The sequence below is a fragment of the Acanthisitta chloris genome, unplaced genomic scaffold (assembly GCF_000695815.1).
Source record: "Acanthisitta chloris isolate BGI_N310 unplaced genomic scaffold, ASM69581v1 scaffold10572, whole genome shotgun sequence".
NCBI lineage: Eukaryota > Metazoa > Chordata > Aves > Passeriformes > Acanthisittidae > Acanthisitta > Acanthisitta chloris.
The window spans coordinates 68,811-86,396 of record NW_008658829.1 but is presented as its reverse complement, the minus strand read 5'-3'; the positions used below and the strand labels follow the sequence as shown (position 1 = coordinate 86,396).

The following is a 17,586-nucleotide window of genomic DNA, read 5'->3' as shown; positions in this document are numbered from 1 at the left end:
TATAATATGCCAGCACTTTAAAAAGTGGGTTTAGTGTTACATTTGTTATACATTGGCATCTCAACATCCAACAAAAAAGGGACTTGTTGGATGTGAGCAGCTTTTTAGTATGTTTATTCAGATCTGGATTTAAGTTTTGTTTCTTTTCTTGGGTTTGAATTGCTACATTCTACCTTTTTTAAGATTTCTGTGTATCTTCAAAGTTTATACGGTATTTTTAGTTTCAAATTTTGTTTTGTTTTATCCTATTTCTAGAGCTTAACTTTTAATGAGACAAGTTCCAGCATGTTTAATTTTTTTCTTCAAATGATGCAAAACAACATCCTGAAGATTGGGAACAGGTAAAAAGAAAGTTAGTTTTTCTTTGTATAGCATGCTTGGGTTTTTTGTTTGTTTGTTTTCTGTTAAGAAGGATACTTTTAATTGACTCAGGACTGGCAGATAGGTGTCTTTTAAAGAGTTTTATTTCATGTTAATTTGAAATCTGTTTATCAGTTTTACCTCCGTAAAAGCCTGAAGAGTTTGGAATCAAATTATATTGGATAAAATTTTTCATTCCTACCTGGATGATGTTAACGATGCACAGCATGCATTATTCTGTAGACATGTAACCTTCTTCATTTAGAACTGCAAGTATAATTCAAAAGGAAAATACTTTAAAGTGTTGGTGGTGAACAAAATCAAGGTAACATCCAAGGAATCATGCAAAAGCCTTGTTAGTCATTTCCCTGTAGTGCAAATTTAAACCTTTTCTGCACAGTTTTGCTCTTTGCCAAGTTACAATAAAAAGAAAAGGCAGCAGCAATAGGAATTAAAAGTACTGGCAATGCCAAAACTAGGAATCAGCTGTTATAGAGGGTAGTAACACAGATTTCTTCTTGTGTTGGTAGAGCTACTGATCTGGTATTTACATTTTGCCTCTAGGTGGCAAATGTGTACCATGTCTAGAAAGCAAATACTTAGATGATCTTTGTTAGCAAATTCAGGGTGAGGTATGTTAGAATGAATAGCTTCTTGCTCTTGAAAAAATACCCTTATTTTAGAATACTTAATCTCACAGGATTGAGGGAAAGGGAGAAAAGCTTTTGAGGAGGCAAATAGAAGAGTGTTTGTAGGGTTTTCTTCTAGCATTGATGCTTACACTCTGGCAGGATAAAAAGAATGCTAGTATGGAATGACTTTAGTAATGGCTAACCTACATCAGGATATGTCATGGAAATTTAGTGGGTTTAAATCCACTTGTCCACAAGTCAGCTTGACTGAAAAAAATTATCCTGGAATGAATTTACTCCAACTTTTAAGTACCTTATTCTCATTTGTTCAAAAAACACGAAAAACTGCAAGTAAGTTTAGTAAATGAATTGACTCTAACTGATGGTTCTCAAAAAACCATCACAGTTAGTCAACATTCACTTGATGTTTTGAGAAAAATGCTGATTGTTCAGCTGGGGACCTATAAGGAATCTTTTAATATCATTTGATACATTTATCAAAAGTCTGTAAAAATTTAATATTACTGCTAGGAAAGTTTGCAGCAGACTGAAAACATAGGTGAGATCAGTGCTCAAAAGTAGTATGTGGTTCTGATATCTAGTTGCATAATTTCATTGTCTTCAGCAATCCACCAAACCACTCATGTAGTAATGGTGAAATGGACATAATATCTCCCTGCTTCAGAGAAGTGTTGTAAAATAATTCCCTTGGGTTTTGTGAGGCTTACCCATCCTGTTGCTGACAGCATAAAAAAATCCACAAGTTATTGGAGAACTTTGCTTCAGTAGCTTATCTAGATGTGATACACTACTATTACTGTGTGTGGTCTTCTGGGCTTTATGCAAGCCAGAAGGTAGGAGAAGTAGTAATGAACCTCCCCTGGCTGTGTCTGTGTGGGCTCTTTGGAGTCATGAGAAACAAATCAAGATTTACTTTTTTCGCAAAATGATAACTAACAACTTCAGTGAACTTTTCAAGCAGGGCAAGGGGCAGGTTGAATATCATTAAAAATAATAAAGGTTAGCATTTCACAGGATGTAGTAGTTTTTCCTAAGTAGAAGTAATACAACTTCATGCCTGAGGAGTTAAATGAGGGAATAAATGTGACTTACAGTATAGCTGGGATGTATAAAATCAGACCATGTGCTCTATTGGGCTAAGCCATCAGAAATTTCTCTAAAATTAAAGTGATAATTATTTGGGGCAGGAGGGAAAGCACCAAAAGAAACAAACCAAAACCTCATGAAAATATTCTCCTTGGCCAGGTCATGATGTGCAAGTATAAACAAAGAATAAACACATCAACAATAATTAAATAATTTTGAAAGATTTACCCAGTGTGCCTTGTTTCTTCTACAAAAACACTTTTTCAAATCTGTGAGATGTAACATAAAGAATGAAAAAACTTTAATGAAGGTTGCACTGTGTTTTGAGATCAGTTATAAAATTTCTTTCATTTAATGACAATTGTCTCCTGCAGCTTGTTAATGCCAAAGGAACATGTGTATTTGTGAGTTTTTTCACTGTTTAAATTAAAACTTCTGGATCCATATGTGGATGCTTAGAGGAAAGAACAAACAAATTTAAGTAAAGCTAGCTGGCAAGCATGTAGTCTGTTTCTTATTGAAAAATGTTTTACTTGAAAAAAAAGGAAATATTTAATGGCTACTGTGATCTTGTTGCATGTTTTGAGTTTTTGTTTCCTTTAATTCTTTACTAGGTACTACTTACAGTGCTGTGGAATTCCACAGGGCTCCATTCTGTCAACCTTACTTTGCAGCTTATGCTATGGAGATATGGAAAACAAGTTGCTCTGTGGAGTACAGCAGGATGGGTAAGGATGCTTTGTTCTCTGCTTTGTTAGAGTAATGCATGATCTATAGTATGTGTGTCAGTCATTTTCTCTGAAGTTTACTTTTGAATTTCAAGGATTTCCAACTCTTCAATAGGAGTGTGGTGCACACAAACATCTCTGCAGCATCACTGAAACTGTGGTTGTTTTGTGGGGGAATTTACCTGTTTATCATAAGATGGGAAGAAATGTATGGAAAAGAAGCTTTCCTGTATCTTTATTAGGAGACTTATTCTTACAAAGAGCACCATATTTAGGGATGGTGTGAAGAGTCTGACAAGTTGCTCTTGTGCGTCTAAGAAGTTTATGGTTCTGCCTCTCCCATGTCATCTGGTCTTTTGACCTCAAACAAGATGGGGTGTTCGTTACAGGTTTCTGATACTCCCGGCTTCTGCCTGAGAGCTTTCCAATCCACCATCTGTAAATCCTAACATTTTATCAAGGTCACAGTTTTATGCAGATTTTTTTATGAGGCATGTTGGTTCTTGTTTTTGAAGCCCTATGTGACTCTTGGTAAATCTTCTCAGCCTTCGTGCCCTGCAGATCCTTGCTTCTTAGGAGCTTGACACAAAGCTAACCGGATAAAAGCTTTACCTCTTTATTAGCTGTAAAAATGTTGGGGTCCCTTTTGCCTCCATATGAACAGATAACCAACTAAATCCCAGCTTAGGGTATTTAAGCATGAGCTGGACCCTGAAACTTGTCAATGTTCAGTCATCTCCTTTACTGCTGTGAATTCTATCCTGAGAGCTAAAGAAGAAACTAAGAATTGTGTAGGAATACTGCAGATAAGTGCATCTCTCTGCTGTCTCTTCTTGGGAGGTTTGCTGTGTAATGGAAAGTCTCAGAATTTGAAACATTTTCCTACACAAGTAGTAGAGTTCTTCATATAGACTTTAGGATGCTGTGATTATATATACAGTCTGAACAACTGTCTGTTGCTTTCAAAGGCTGTTGTTTATGAAAATGAAATTATGATACTGATTAAGAAGACTGCACTCTTTAATGCAGCTGCTGGTTTTATATAGAACAGGTTACAGAAAGTTGCTTAGGTGTCTGTTGAATGTTTTTGATAATTTTGTTTGTCCTTGAAGTCAAAAGAATAACATGACTATTAACTTGGCTAGGCAACGGCACAGCTGATCTGATCATAATGATGGCAGTATTCTTGGTTTGGAGAGGAGACTGCGCAAGATCATCTTCAGAGCTTCCTCTCTGACCTACTAGGCAGGATTTATCAGAAAAATATGGGCATGCTTGGGGTCTGAATTCTGTGGAAAAAGACAATTCTGGCCTTTACAGTGGTAGATGGTGGTAGCCTGTTTTACATTTAAGACACAGCTTCACAAACAAGTTATTACATGGTAAATGAAGACACAGAGTCAGAGCCCATCAAGAATCTGGTATTTGCTTCTATACTTGGTGTTGCACCTCTTTTCTTTGTCTTGTACATTCAGATACTGCAAATTCTCCCTTGGAAAAGCATAAAACCCTGCATGCAAGGAAGCTACTGTGGAATAGCTTGTGTGCTGTACATTCCATCATATTTCATGTAGCCAGTCCCTTTGGTTTCTTTTTTTTTTAATTTATATTTAGGAAAAAAGCAAACTGATAATTTCATGACAAGTCTCAATTTGGAGGTCATATCACCCTGTAGTGCCTTGTGAATTAAAATGGGTGCATTGTTGTTCTGAAGAGTATAACAAAAATTTGAAAGGAGTACATATTGGAAAATCTAATGTCAGTTTCTTCTTCATTACAGAGTCCTAATACGTCTCATTGATGACTTTTTGCTGCTTACGCCACATTTGATGCAGGCAAGAACTTTTCTAAGGTATGCTATTAAAGACATGTCTTAAAAGTAATAAGCATTAACACCTTTTACATAATTCTTTTTCATCTTTATACATGCTTGTGCATATAGGTGTATTTGTTTTATGAGTTAACAAGGGCTGTTTGGAGTCCTTGCTGGTAGCCTGTGCTTGAGAAGGGTCCTGATAGCTGCATTCTTGATAGCCAGCTAACAGTCTGTTGCAGCTCAGATGGTGGCTGCTGAAGTTTAAACCTTGATGGAGCTTCCACCAAAACTAAGTATTGCAGACTAACCAAAGCAGCTGATAGTTGTCTTTTAAGACCATATTCCCTCAAATTTTTAAGGTGTTTTATTTGCATTTTTAAAATGTTTTTATTGGGGAGGTGTGCTGCTACTTTCTGTTCCCTGGGAAAGAATGCAACTTTTGTCTCATCCAATATTGCTAAGATTTTTCTGGTCATTAGCATTCTGTGATGACTGTCTAAAGATACCAGTAGCATGGCAGCATGCAGTTCACACAGAAATTTGAAATCAGTAATGCTTTAGAGTGCTTCAGAACTACCTTTTCTTTAAAAATTGAACCCCAAAAGAGGTTCCTGGTTTTGCAAGTAGGAGTGTACAGTCAGTCCAAGTAAAGTTCTGCTGATGCCAAAGCCAATTTTAAGGATCCAAATGGCAGGTCTTGCAGAAAAGCTTAACATCTGCAATGCAGTCAGTTGTATCATGCTTTCAATAGTCAGAAAGATGCGGCTCTGTTGTGAGCCTAAAGGGTGATGGAGAAAGCAATCAAGTACAGTTTGAAGCATAAATTGTATGAAGTAATTGATAATATACTTTGAAGAGTTTATTTGTCCTCATTCCTCATCAGAACAGAAGGAAGTTCCTAGGGATCTGTGGGTTTACAGTTCTGGAAATGATAAATAAAACTCGGAGGCTGGAGGTGCCTCAAGCTATTAATCTCGATAACATCTTTTCAGCACAATGTCACTTGCAGTAGCATTGCAGATACTGTCCTGCTTGCCCTTTAAAGTTATCTGCAACTTCATTCTGTATCAACTTCTGCACCAGCTGTGTTTATTTTCTGTAAAGAAGTAGTCTCTTCTAGGAGAGTTTTTCAGAACTGCTTACAGATCCTGTGAACTCTGTGCCCCAAATGGAGGAATAACAGTTTTTGCTAGGGTAGTATTAGAACTAGGGGGCTGGGTAAATTGATTTTGAGGAGACAGCACTACAATTATGACTACCCAAGAAGAAGAGCCTACCTCTTCTTACTCTTTAAAAGGATTAAGCCTGCACGTGAATACATTGCCAAGCAAGACAAACTGCTGCTTGTCCATGACACTGCTGATCCAGTACATAGTAGGTACTCAGCAGGCATTCTGACATTGAAAACATCCCTAGGGAAAACTTTCTCCCCAAAGTTCCCTCAGTTTCATCAGGTAACTGAGGTTCCTCTTACATGGATTCTCCTTGGTTTTGTTAACTTTCAAAACCAGTATCTCCTCATCTCTCTTTTTCCAGTGATTTTGATCTCAATGATTTCTGTGAGTGTGGTTTATGTATGCAGCTTGTCTCAAACATTTCACGGCTGAAGTGCTTAATTTGCAATAATCTGTAAAACTTTGACTCTGTTATCCTCAAGGTCATTTATTTTATATACTTATTTACTGCTAATATTTTCACTGTTGGCTGTGGTTCCCTTTATTCTTTGATTTCTGCTGTTTTATGCGAAGATCATATAACTTGCAGCACAGTGCTAGTTTTTGTTTGCTTTCCCGGGAGGGGGAATTAGGCTAACTGTTTATATCTGTTTTAGGACTCTAGCAACAGGTATTCCTGAGTATGGCTTTTCAATAAACCCCAATAAGACAGTCGTGAATTTTCATGTTGATGATATCCCAGGATGTTCCAAATTTAAACAGCTGCCGGATTGTCGTTTGATCCCGTGGTGTGGTTTGTTATTAGACATAAAGACACTTGAGGTTTACTGCGATTACTCCAGGTAAATAGTGTTGTATGCTGCAGTGTCAGCTTTACAGTGTATTGTACTTAGTGTGAGAAGCACAAGGGTGTCTTGTGGATGGTGTAGTGGGATTGACTGCAAAATAGATTTTACAATTGATTCTTATACTGTAATCTAAACACTTTCTTCTGTGCAGCCCGTTGTTTTCTTCATTCCTGGTGGAATGTGCTTATCATTAACACCATCTAATGTGGTGTGGGTTACTAGTGACCAGAAGTCATATACCATATGTTGGCTATATGGTTCTGAAAATGTTTATTCAATCACCTCAGTTCAGCTTCTGTCACCATTATGCGCTGTAATGCACCTGATGACATATAACTACATTTATTGTTTTGAAATTGTTCTTTTTTGTGCCTTCCTAAAAGAAGCAGGAAGTGTTATTTGAGGTACATTGGGATTGGGATTAATTTGGTGTAGAGGGACTAGTAATCCTTTCAACATCAGAGGTGTTCCCTCTGGTACATTTCAGATGGTAGTGTAGGGGAGAGATAACTTCTCCTTAGACTAGCAACCTTGACTATATACACAAAACAGTCTGAAGTGGCATAGATCTCAGGACAGGACAGTGTGCCCTACTGAAATGTTCTGTAGACCCTTTACATGGACTACAAGAGATGGCATTAGACATTTGCTAAAGATTGACGAGAAAGGACTGTTTAAACTCAAGGATAATACAGCTGCATTATTGATTATATTTAATATAAACAGCACATGCATGCATTTAAGTGGGGAATTAGGAGGAGGTTTTCTACCACCAGAATGGTAAAGTTGTTCAGTAGTCTTCCTAAACAGAAGAGCTTGGTCAGTTTAGGAAAGGAATTTATATGACATGATTTTTCCGTAACAAAGGACTAAAATCAACAGCCAAAGAGATTTAATCACTAGCTGTGTTTCTGAAAGAAACAGTTTACTTTGGTAAGGGCATTGGTGCTACTGGTCTGGAAGATACTAATTAGAATCATAAAATCATAGAATCATTCATGTTGGAAAAGACCTTTAAGATCATCAAGTCCAACCATTAGCCCAGCACTGCCAAGTCTACCACAGTGCTTGTTACTAGGACTGCATTGACTTAAGTAACTAGAACACTAGAGTTGTTCCAGTAACTCAGGTGGCTCCAAACCTAAGCTCCTGCATAGCATGGGTCATAGATTATCACCTGTTTGTCACTGTAGTCATTGATAATGCTCTGGCTAGACCATGTGTTCTAGAAATACATTTAGTTTGTGTCTAAGGTTATTGGTTTGGCTTTTTTCAGCAGGGTGAATTATTCAGTCCTGAGGTATTGCAGTCATCCCTTGACTTATACCCGTAATGCCAACATTAAATTTAGTTATGGTCTCTTTCAACATTAAATTTAGTTATGGTCATCTTTTAGCTACTGGCTCACTGATTACCTGGCAATCTCTGTAACATGGAAAGTCAAATAAGGCTTACTTTATGCAATTTAATTTAGTCTATTAGCCCATGGAGTTTGTTTAACTGTTTTTCTTTTTTTTTCCTAGTTATTTCTATACTTCTATCAGATCAAGTCTTTCCTTCAATTCAAGTACGACAGCTGGGAAGAACATGAAATACAAACTGATTGCAGTCCTCAAACTGAAATGTCACGGTTTATTTCTTGATCGACAGGTGGGCATATAAAAAGGGATGTTTGGCAATATTGTGATTAGTGATTAAGAGCACTAAAACTGCTCTGAGTTCTAACATAGTTTATTTTGATAGATAATCCACATAATTTGGAAATGCTGACATCAACTAAAATTGTAGTGTCTTCCAGAATTGAGCCTTCACAACTTTGTTAACTTAGCTGCATAAAGGAAGTATTTGAAGTTTGGCATAAAATGTTTCTTTTATCTAGTTCTTCAGCAGATCCTATTATGACACTAACATATTCTTATAACTCTGTATCTCTCTGTTCTAGATCAACAGCCTTAGAACAGTTCTCATTAACATCTACAAGATATTTTTACTTCAGGCTTACAGGTAGGTCAGTGTCTTCTGCAGTAACTGTCAATGTCATTATTCTCTTGACACATGGAAGAGATACATACTGGAAAAAAGTGTGCCATGTAAATGTGCAGCATATATATATGTGTATAACGTGTGCAGTAATATATGTCAGTAGTAAGTCAAATTATTCTTGTTTCGACACTGTTCTTAGGTAGTATTATTAGATTTAGGATGCAGGATTATATTGACGTGTGTTTAAGTAATACTTCAGTAAACGGAGTTTCAGTGTCTCTTGGTATTGACAGCTGACCTCAAAATCAGTCTGTTTTGCCTCAGGAGTATGACAAAAAGCCTTATTAACCAATTTATATTTAGACTAGTTACATATTAGCCAGTTTCTATTTAGAACTTCATATGTATTAAAATCATACAAAGCTTTGACCAGTATAACTTCAGGTAAAGTGAGGTTTCATTCTATGCCGTTAATTGCAGTTTCTTACCTTCTGATCATGTCTTAATTGCTCCTTAGCTGGTAATACCTTGGTGTCTGCAAGCTGGTCTTGATCAACAGAGGAGGTGAATGTTTTAAACAGAAATAAGGGAAAGAATTCAGAACTGATAAGCAAATTGGGAGAAAATACTAAATTCTGTGCACCGAAAACTTTGTTTGGCAGCAGCAATTGGGTTTTTATTGGTTTAACACAGAAAACTCTGTAAGTGGTTCTTCCCTGTTTACAGAAATGAGATGTTGCTCTTTTGCTAAGCTCATACTTGTTAGGAAGAGACGTTTTAGGTTTGTTCTTAAATTCAGCTTGGTCCACATTCAAGCTGTATCATTGTTTGCCCAAGAAGTGTAATTGGGTTTGTCTAATACAGAATAGATATGTCAAGCTCTTCAACTTTTGTGTTGCAAGTGACTTATGTTTTGTTCTCTGATGTCGGATATGATTACTTAGTCACTTCTGTTTGCTTTTATGGTAGCAGTCAAATACTGTTCTTTATATGTTATTTAAAAAACTGTCTACCATGATAACTGTGTGTCTGGTTAATTCAGCCAAAGGCATGTGATGCAGCATGGTACTCATGTTTATCCTTTAAATATATGAAAAATTCAGCATTTTTTTAAAGAGATTGTGATATGTTGGGTTAAATTGATAAGCAAATATATATATTGTTGAATGATAAAAAAATCAACATTGTAATTGGCTATATTCAGCATAAACAGGATAGTAATACCAGAGTCTGAAGGAAAACAAAAGGGGAAAAAAATGTCAGCAGTTTTAAAATATTTCCAAACAGTTGTAAAGGATCAATACAATACCAATAATTTCTATAGAATTGGCTTCAAAATAGACTAAGGAGTAGGTATCCTGGTCTGTGGAATGCTACATCATTTGGAAGTCTGTCTTCCTGATTACCTGAACAGAATTTGTTGTGGGGTCTTGCTTTGTTTTTCCTTCCTCTTGCGCTTTCTCATGGGGGTGTTCTCTGGTAGCATGGTCTGTGACATGGAATTGATGACCACATGTAGTTTAACTTTCCTGCACATAAGCAGTTGTTGTCCTCAGAAGAGAATTCTATTAGCAAGGCAGATGGCTTCAAGATCTTTCAGCATAAAATTTAGAAACCAGCATCCTATGTGTCTGACACTCCAGGGATATGTATATATAGCAGAGGTGTCATATGGTACTGGTGTTGATATAGCTAAAGACTGTTGCATGTTCTTAAATGCTGTACAGTGCCCAAGGTATGTCATCATAATTTCCCTTGAAATTGCATATGACTTTTGATTAAATAGGCTGTTTCTGTGAACAGGTTCCACGCCTGTGTTCTCCAACTTCCATTCAACCAGCAAGTTAGAAAAAATCCTTATTTCTTCCTAAAGATCATCTCTGAGACTGCATCATGCTGCTATGCTATCCTGAAACTAAAAAATGCAGGTATGAAAAATGCAGGATGTTAATGGCAATGAAATGGTGGGTTTGGGGTTGGGGTTTTTTTGATAAATAAAACATCTTGAATGTGCAGTCCAGTAATGTAATTTTGAGATCAAGATGAGGAATAAAAAATCTGGAGTGCATGATAAAAATCACAGCGCATTTTTCTTCTTAAATTCTGTTTTCTGAAGATTGAGTTTCAGGTTTTAGTTTTCTGTTGTCATGGGAGACTCCATTGACTCTGTAGGTTTTTAGTAAAATATCTTGGAGTGATTTTATAGAAAGAGGAGAGATCAGACATACTTCTTAATGCTCATCATTTTCAGTGACATTTTTTTCCTGTTCTGTCCCTAGGGATTGTTTTAGGTGGCAAAGGTGCATCTGGCATGTTCCCTTCTGAGGCAGCAGAATGGCTCTGCTACCATGCCTTCACTGTCAAACTGTCAAATCACAAAATTATTTACAAATGCCTGCTTAAGCCCTTAAAAATCTGTAAGTATTCCATTACTTTACAATTTGATCTATGGTTAATTGTAATTAAACTTGGAAAGTAATGGATTTTTAAATTTTTCTCATCTCAAAATGTTCTAAAATGTGCATTAATAAGCTTTCTGATTTTAATCAAATTTACTAAGTATAAGTAGGTAAGTTGAAATGGTATGTTTTTCAACACTGCATGTTTTAGAGCCTTGTTCTTATGGGGCAGTTCTTAATATATGTCCCTCAGTAGGTTTGTACAGTTTAGAAGGCTTAATAAGATCAGGTTAATCATATAAGCATTCTCAGCAGGTTTAACTAAATGAAATATCAATGCTCAAGCTTCTGTTTTTAATAACACAGATTAATTGGCAACTAAATAAGTTCTTCCCACAATGTAAACTCCTGCCAAAAAGAGTGTCACCAGGGTCACTTGGAAACAGAAGCACTCGCTGCACTGCATGTGCTGTATTGTAACGGAGTTGGGTGGTGGTGGCATATCTCTGGCACTTCTGCTGGGTGAAAGATGCTGTGTCCCTGGCCCCTGGGGAGCTCTCTCTTTAACCAGTTGTGTGGTCAGCCGCAGAAATAATAGTATTTTCAGTTCTAAAATATTAAAAGTGACCAGCAGGAGGTTCTCCTGAAGCAATCAGTACTGTTCTTGAATTTAGCTCCAGTGAAGGTCAGACTCTCAATGCTGACTGTAGTTTGCACTCTGAGTCATTGCTTGGGCAATTTTATTATACAATATCAAGAAATTCTTTGGTCTCATTCCAGAATAATGCCTATTTGGTTTGAAATGTTTCATAAGCTTCCCTTGATACCTGTACTTAGGCCCAGTGCCCCAAAGAGAGAACAGTTCTCCTTTTGGAAGGAAGCATTTCCTTCACATATCAAAGGCTTGCAGCAATGCCTGAGTGCATGGTCTGGTTTTGGTGGTGCAGTGTGAATGTATAAAGATGAAACTTAAACATTTATAGGAAACAAAGTGATGGTTGGGATTGTACCAACCATGTTTTTGACAGCTATGGACTTCTCCTATGAAGCGGAACTCCAGGAGCCTCTCCCAGAGAAGCTTGTTCTCACAGTTACTGACACCAAAACCAGAGGCCCCATGTCTGATCACTGCTGCTGAGAAGCCAATTCTAGAATTACCAGGGGGTGGCTGCTTGCTTCGTTTGGAGGGGACAGGAGCTGAAGAACTGGGCAGAGAAGGAGGTAGTCTAATCCAATAGGATAATGGCTTCTCTGGAAGCTGCTTCACTTCTCTAAGGTCCACATAGGGCACATTGGAGTTTTCTTCTCTAATGCTGAAGGTTTTGCTCTTGGAATCTTTGACTGGCAGACCACAATCCAAACCAAACCTCCCCCTCCTTCTCTGTGCATGCTGTTGTACCTTCAGGGTGGGAGTGTAGCCCCAGGCAGCTTTGGTGCTCAGCAGGATCTCATCTTCCATGGCTGCATGCATCTGCCATGAAAGGTCTCTGCTGTCCACAAAATCACATCACCGCAGATGCCTGGAAAAATGGGCTGGGAAAATGGTGGAGTTTCCCTAGTTTGCATAGTGATTGTCCTTAGGTTCCTTCTGTGTACCCATACAGCCATTTGCCTAACTGCAATATGGACCTGAAACTTGTGTGTGGTCCAGGCCTAACTGTGTGCACAGTTTCTAACCCAAGAAGGGAAAGCTAACCATCTATCAGTTGGCTTCTCTGGCAGTGAGAATTTCCCTTGAGAAATGGCATAATCTTTCTTCCTAAATTCCTGGTAAAACTTAGTTACATTGTACTTGCTGAGTATGGAGTATGAGTGGAGGTGGAGCAGGTAAAGTCCAAAAGTCAGTAGCAAATTAATGGTGACATTCTCTTGAAAAGAGTAATTTCCAGCTATTCTTTGATAAATCTTGCCTTCTCTGAGGCAAAACCTGTTCTTCACATGCATAGTGTCAAGACAACCCACTCTTTTTATCTACAATGCCCAGTTTATTTTGGGAATATCTGAAAATTCAAGCGCTCTGCTGAAAGATCTGGGATTCAGGGATCTTTGCATAAGCTGCCTAAGCAATTAGCAGGCTATAACTCGTTTTTATGGTGAAGATTGAAGCATTTGCTATGACTGGTCAACAGATCACTGGGGCCCAAGTAATTCAAATGCCATCTGTGAAATATCTCCATTTGCTTATAGCCCCCTGAAATCTTACCTGTACTTCCACTATCCCTGTTCCACCTATGCTTCAGGGGCTGATGCAACACTTGGTGGAGCACTTCTGTAGCTGCTGTTTCTATGAAAAGCTGCCAAAATATCTTCTGTGTAATTTGGCAGGAGGGTAGCTGTTTGGGGTCAGCTGTTTGGGATCAGCTTGTCATGCAACTTGAATTCTTAGCAGTGACTGTAGTTTTGAGAGATGCTTTGACTGCATGTATATTTGCTTCCCACCTGCCTTTCTCCTTCTTTTAAGTGTCAGTTAAGGTTTAAAAAATCAGTTCAAACTGTTTTTGAAAAGGAACTAAGGAGGCACCACAAGCCCCACCTAGGGGCCGAGCAGGAGAGAAGGTGAGGCATCAGTATGCTGGTGCTGTAAAGCTGTACAAATGACATCTTGTAGTGATAAGTCACATGAGTACCTTTGGTGTGAATATGCATCATTATCTCTATATTTCCAAGATTTCTGATCATAGGTAAAGGCAATTTTTCAGTCCCTGAACATACATGGTAATTACATTTATATTTTCTTCCAAATTTACTATGATACTAAGTCTCCTGATCCTGCAGGAGCACACTGAAATCCACTGAAAGAGACATTGATAGATAATTTTCTATACAGTCTTATAAATTAGTTTTGCTTGCTCTGCATCAGGCTTATTCTTGGGTAATGTTCATTGACATAAGTGAAATCTGATGAGATGAGTCCTGTGACTGGATGGTTACAGGCTCTTCAGGAGGAATAGGCAGGGAAGGTGAGGTGAGGGGATGGCAAAGGGTCATGGTGAATGGGATTACATCAGGCTGGCAATGGGTCACCAGTGGGTTCCGCAGGGCTCCATCTCAGGCCCAGTGCTCTTCAGTGTCTTCATGAATGACTTGGACACAGGACTTGAAGGTCTACTAAGTAAATTCATAGATGATACAAAATTGGGAGGAGCTGTTGACTCCCTTGAAGGCAGAGAGACCTTACAGAGAGACCTGGACAAATTAAGAGAGCTGGGCAATCACCAACCATATGAAGTTTAACGAGGGCAAGTGTCAGATTTTGCACCTAGGATAGGACAACCCTGAATGTATGGACAGGCTGGGGAATGAGATGCTGGAAAGTAGTGCCACAGAAAGGGACTTGGGGGTCCTTGTCCATGGCAAGTTGAATATGAGTCAACAGTGTGCCCTGGCAGCCAAGAGGGCCAACCATGTCCTCAGATACAGCAAGCAAGGCATTGCCAGCTGGTCAAGGGAGGTGATTGTCCTGCTCTGCTCTGCACTGGTGCAGCCTCACCTTGACTGTTGTGTGCAGTTTTGGGCACCACAATATAAGAAAGATTTTGAGTTATTGGAGTTTGTCCAAAGGAGGGCCACGAAGGTGGTGAAGGGCCTTGAGGGGAAGCCATATGAGGAGTGGCTGAGGTCACTTGGTCTGTTCAGCCTGGAAAACGGGAGACTGAGAGGAGACCTTATTGCTACATACAGCTTCCTCATGAGGGGAAATGGAGGGGCAGGCCCTGATCTCTTGTCTCTGGGAACCAATGACAGGACCTGAGGGAATGGTCTGAAGCTGCATCAAGGGAGGTTAAGGCTGGATATTAGAAAATGGTGCTTCACCCAGAAGGTGGTTGGGCACTGGAACAGAGTCCCCAGGGAAGCTTGACAGAGTTCAAGAGGCGTTTGGACAAAGCTCTCGGGCACTTGGTGTGATTATTGAGGATGTCCTGTGCAGGCCCAGGAGTTGGGCTAGATGATCCTCAAGGGTTCCTTCCAACTCTGATTATTCTGTGATTCTGTAATGTGATTGTAATCAGAACATCATGTTGTAGAGAAGGTTACTATAGAGCTAAGCATTATGTAAATATATTGGAGCTAATTTTAAACAATTCATTTAAAGTTTTGTCTTACTTCTGGAAATCAGGTAGCATGTGTGGATGTCAGAGCAGTTGTGACATGGAAGTCACTGACTCTCAGGTGTGATCCTATAAAGTTAGCTCAGTATCTCTATATGGTACAGTAATCTGTAGCACAGAGATAACCAAGGCTGGTAATAGCCCCTGTGTTGACTTAGCAGCTACATTTTTTGTTGTCATTTTGGAGTTTGTATTGGCTATATAAAACCTATTACTCTTGTAGGATCATGTTGTTGACAGGAATTGATATAAACCTGGTTTTCCTTGTGTCCCTGCACATGTCTCCATTACTCTCCATGTGAATCAATATCAAGCTCATAGATTTTGGGGAGGAGATTCTTCCCACTATTCCCAAACCTGTTAAATATCAACATGAGGGACTTGTCAGTGTGAGCAGTCACCATTCTTCAGAGTTAAGTATTTAAAACATAGTTACTGTTTAACATTCTTCCTATTATTATGTGCAGGGAAAGGAGCAAGAGTCTTTTCTTATCATGATGAGATAGAAATACATCATCTGTCTCCTTTCTAAATACAGAACAAATGTTTATTGAGCACTTCTGGCTTTCTGCACCATTGGCAATTTTGCTGACTCTGTTTAGGTGACAGACTTAAGCTGTTGCTAGGATTTTACATGTTCTTCCTAATCTTTAAAAAGTCCTTTTTACTGTCTATAATGCTGTTGATGGTAGATTCAGTGACCTTCTGTGTTCAAAACTATTGTGTTCTCCTGTAAAAATTGCATTCCTGACAGTCTCATTTAGTCTCCAGTATCTTCCACCTTAAGGGTGGCTTTCCAGTTAGTCTCTCTTCTCTTATAAGGAGACACAGCTGGGAGAGTTGTTGTTGCCAGTCTTATAGAAAAAGGTTCATTTTCCATTTTTTTAAAAAATCTTTTGTTTTGCATATGTTAGTGCCAAGCATAAGCTACTTTGATGTCATGTCTGAAAGCAGAGGAATAAAGAAATATTTTAGGAATACCTTCCTGTGACAGATAAGGACCTGTCCCTTGTCCTTAGCATTGTTTAAAACAGGATCATTCAAAGTAACTATGGTTTGACAGAAGACCTTTTTGGGGGATAAAGTTATTGAATAAATGGTCTATGGTTTTTGTATCCGAACAAAAAAGTGTTACAAGAACAGAAAGTAGGAGGAATTTGATCCTTGGTTTTCATTGTTAATATTTTCATGTCTAATTTATTAGCTTGATTTAAGGGTGGGAGAATAGTAGCATATTTTATTATAGTTTTGTCATATACCCTTATTACAGGTGTTTCAACTTTTTAATTGGATTTAGGTAGCCTTGATTTCATTACTTCATGAGTATTTTCCCTAAACCAGAATTGATAGTTACTGGCAATTGTAATGAATTATTTCTGACATTTTGGTAGGTCAGATGAAGCTATTCAGTAAGATCCCGAAGGCTACTATGGTATTACTGAAGGCAGCGACAGAACCATCTCTTTATCAAGATTTCAAAGCTATCCTGGACTAACCGAATGAAGTTTATTTCATACTTTTTCCAGGTTTGAAATGTCTTTAGGTGACTCATCTCTGTAGTTTATTTTGGTAGACTGGACCAAAAGCAACTTCACACAGAAATTTTCTGTGTTTGTTTCTCAAATAACACACAAGGTCTAAAAAAGGGGAAACAATGTTAATACCTTCTTGCGGGGTTGGTTGGGTTTGGGGTTATTTTTGCAAATTCATAGGCTATTTGAAGCAATTGTCTTGGTTTTGTTCAGTAAATCCCATCTGCTTGATGAAGGAATCATTAAATTATGTTCTGTACGAAATGATCTACTTTTTGTTTCAGTGGGTTGTTTTGAAGGACTGCTTTTTACTTCTCTGTATTGCAGACTATTCTGTAATAAATTGCCTGGTGAATTGCAATGATATGTACCTGTTTCCAATGTCTTTACTTTATAGTAATCTTTAATTCCTGCCCATCTGGGTTATGTCATGAAAAACAGTTACCCTGCACAGGGCAAGCACCTTGCATGGCACTAGGAAGAGGCTAGAAATTTTATGATTTGGAGATCATAACTTATATATGCCAAAATTTCACAATCTAAGCTGGTTATGGTTAGTGTATGTTTTATATATCTTGAATACCTGGTGATATTTTTTATACAATGTTATACAGAATGGTGCTGGTGCATTTTTATCTACAAAAGTTCTTGATTAGATAATATACTGAGTATGTTGCTCTTCTATATTCATTTACTGGTTTTTATTTAGGTTTATCTTTGGCCCTATGAAAAGAAACATTTTACAAGAAGGTGTAATGATAGGATGAGGAGGAATGGCTTTAAACTAAAAGAGAGTAGGTTCAGATTAGATGTTAGGAAGAAATTCTTTACTATGAGGGTGGTGAGGCTCTGGAACACATTACCAAGAGAAGTGGATGCCCCATCCCTGGAAGTGTT

At 38.1% G+C, this 17,586-nt stretch overlaps 1 protein-coding gene across 1 annotated transcript in view; it reads left to right on the top strand.

Annotated features, from left to right (window-relative positions):
- TERT (telomerase reverse transcriptase) overlaps positions 1-16,652 on the top strand; it is a 31,672-nt gene extending 15,020 nt beyond the window's left edge. Inside the window, exons 9-18 of the mRNA XM_009085239.1 lie at positions 256-341; positions 2,714-2,827; positions 4,608-4,679; positions 5,324-5,428; positions 6,475-6,660; positions 8,190-8,316; positions 8,609-8,670; positions 10,453-10,577; positions 10,929-11,066; positions 16,549-16,652. Of these exons, the coding sequence (XP_009083487.1) occupies positions 256-341; positions 2,714-2,827; positions 4,608-4,679; positions 5,324-5,428; positions 6,475-6,660; positions 8,190-8,316; positions 8,609-8,670; positions 10,453-10,577; positions 10,929-11,066; positions 16,549-16,652 (1,119 nt within the window). The remainder of the gene's footprint in view (positions 1-255; positions 342-2,713; positions 2,828-4,607; positions 4,680-5,323; positions 5,429-6,474; positions 6,661-8,189; positions 8,317-8,608; positions 8,671-10,452; positions 10,578-10,928; positions 11,067-16,548) is intronic.
- The last annotated feature ends 934 nt before the right edge of the window (positions 16,653-17,586 follow it).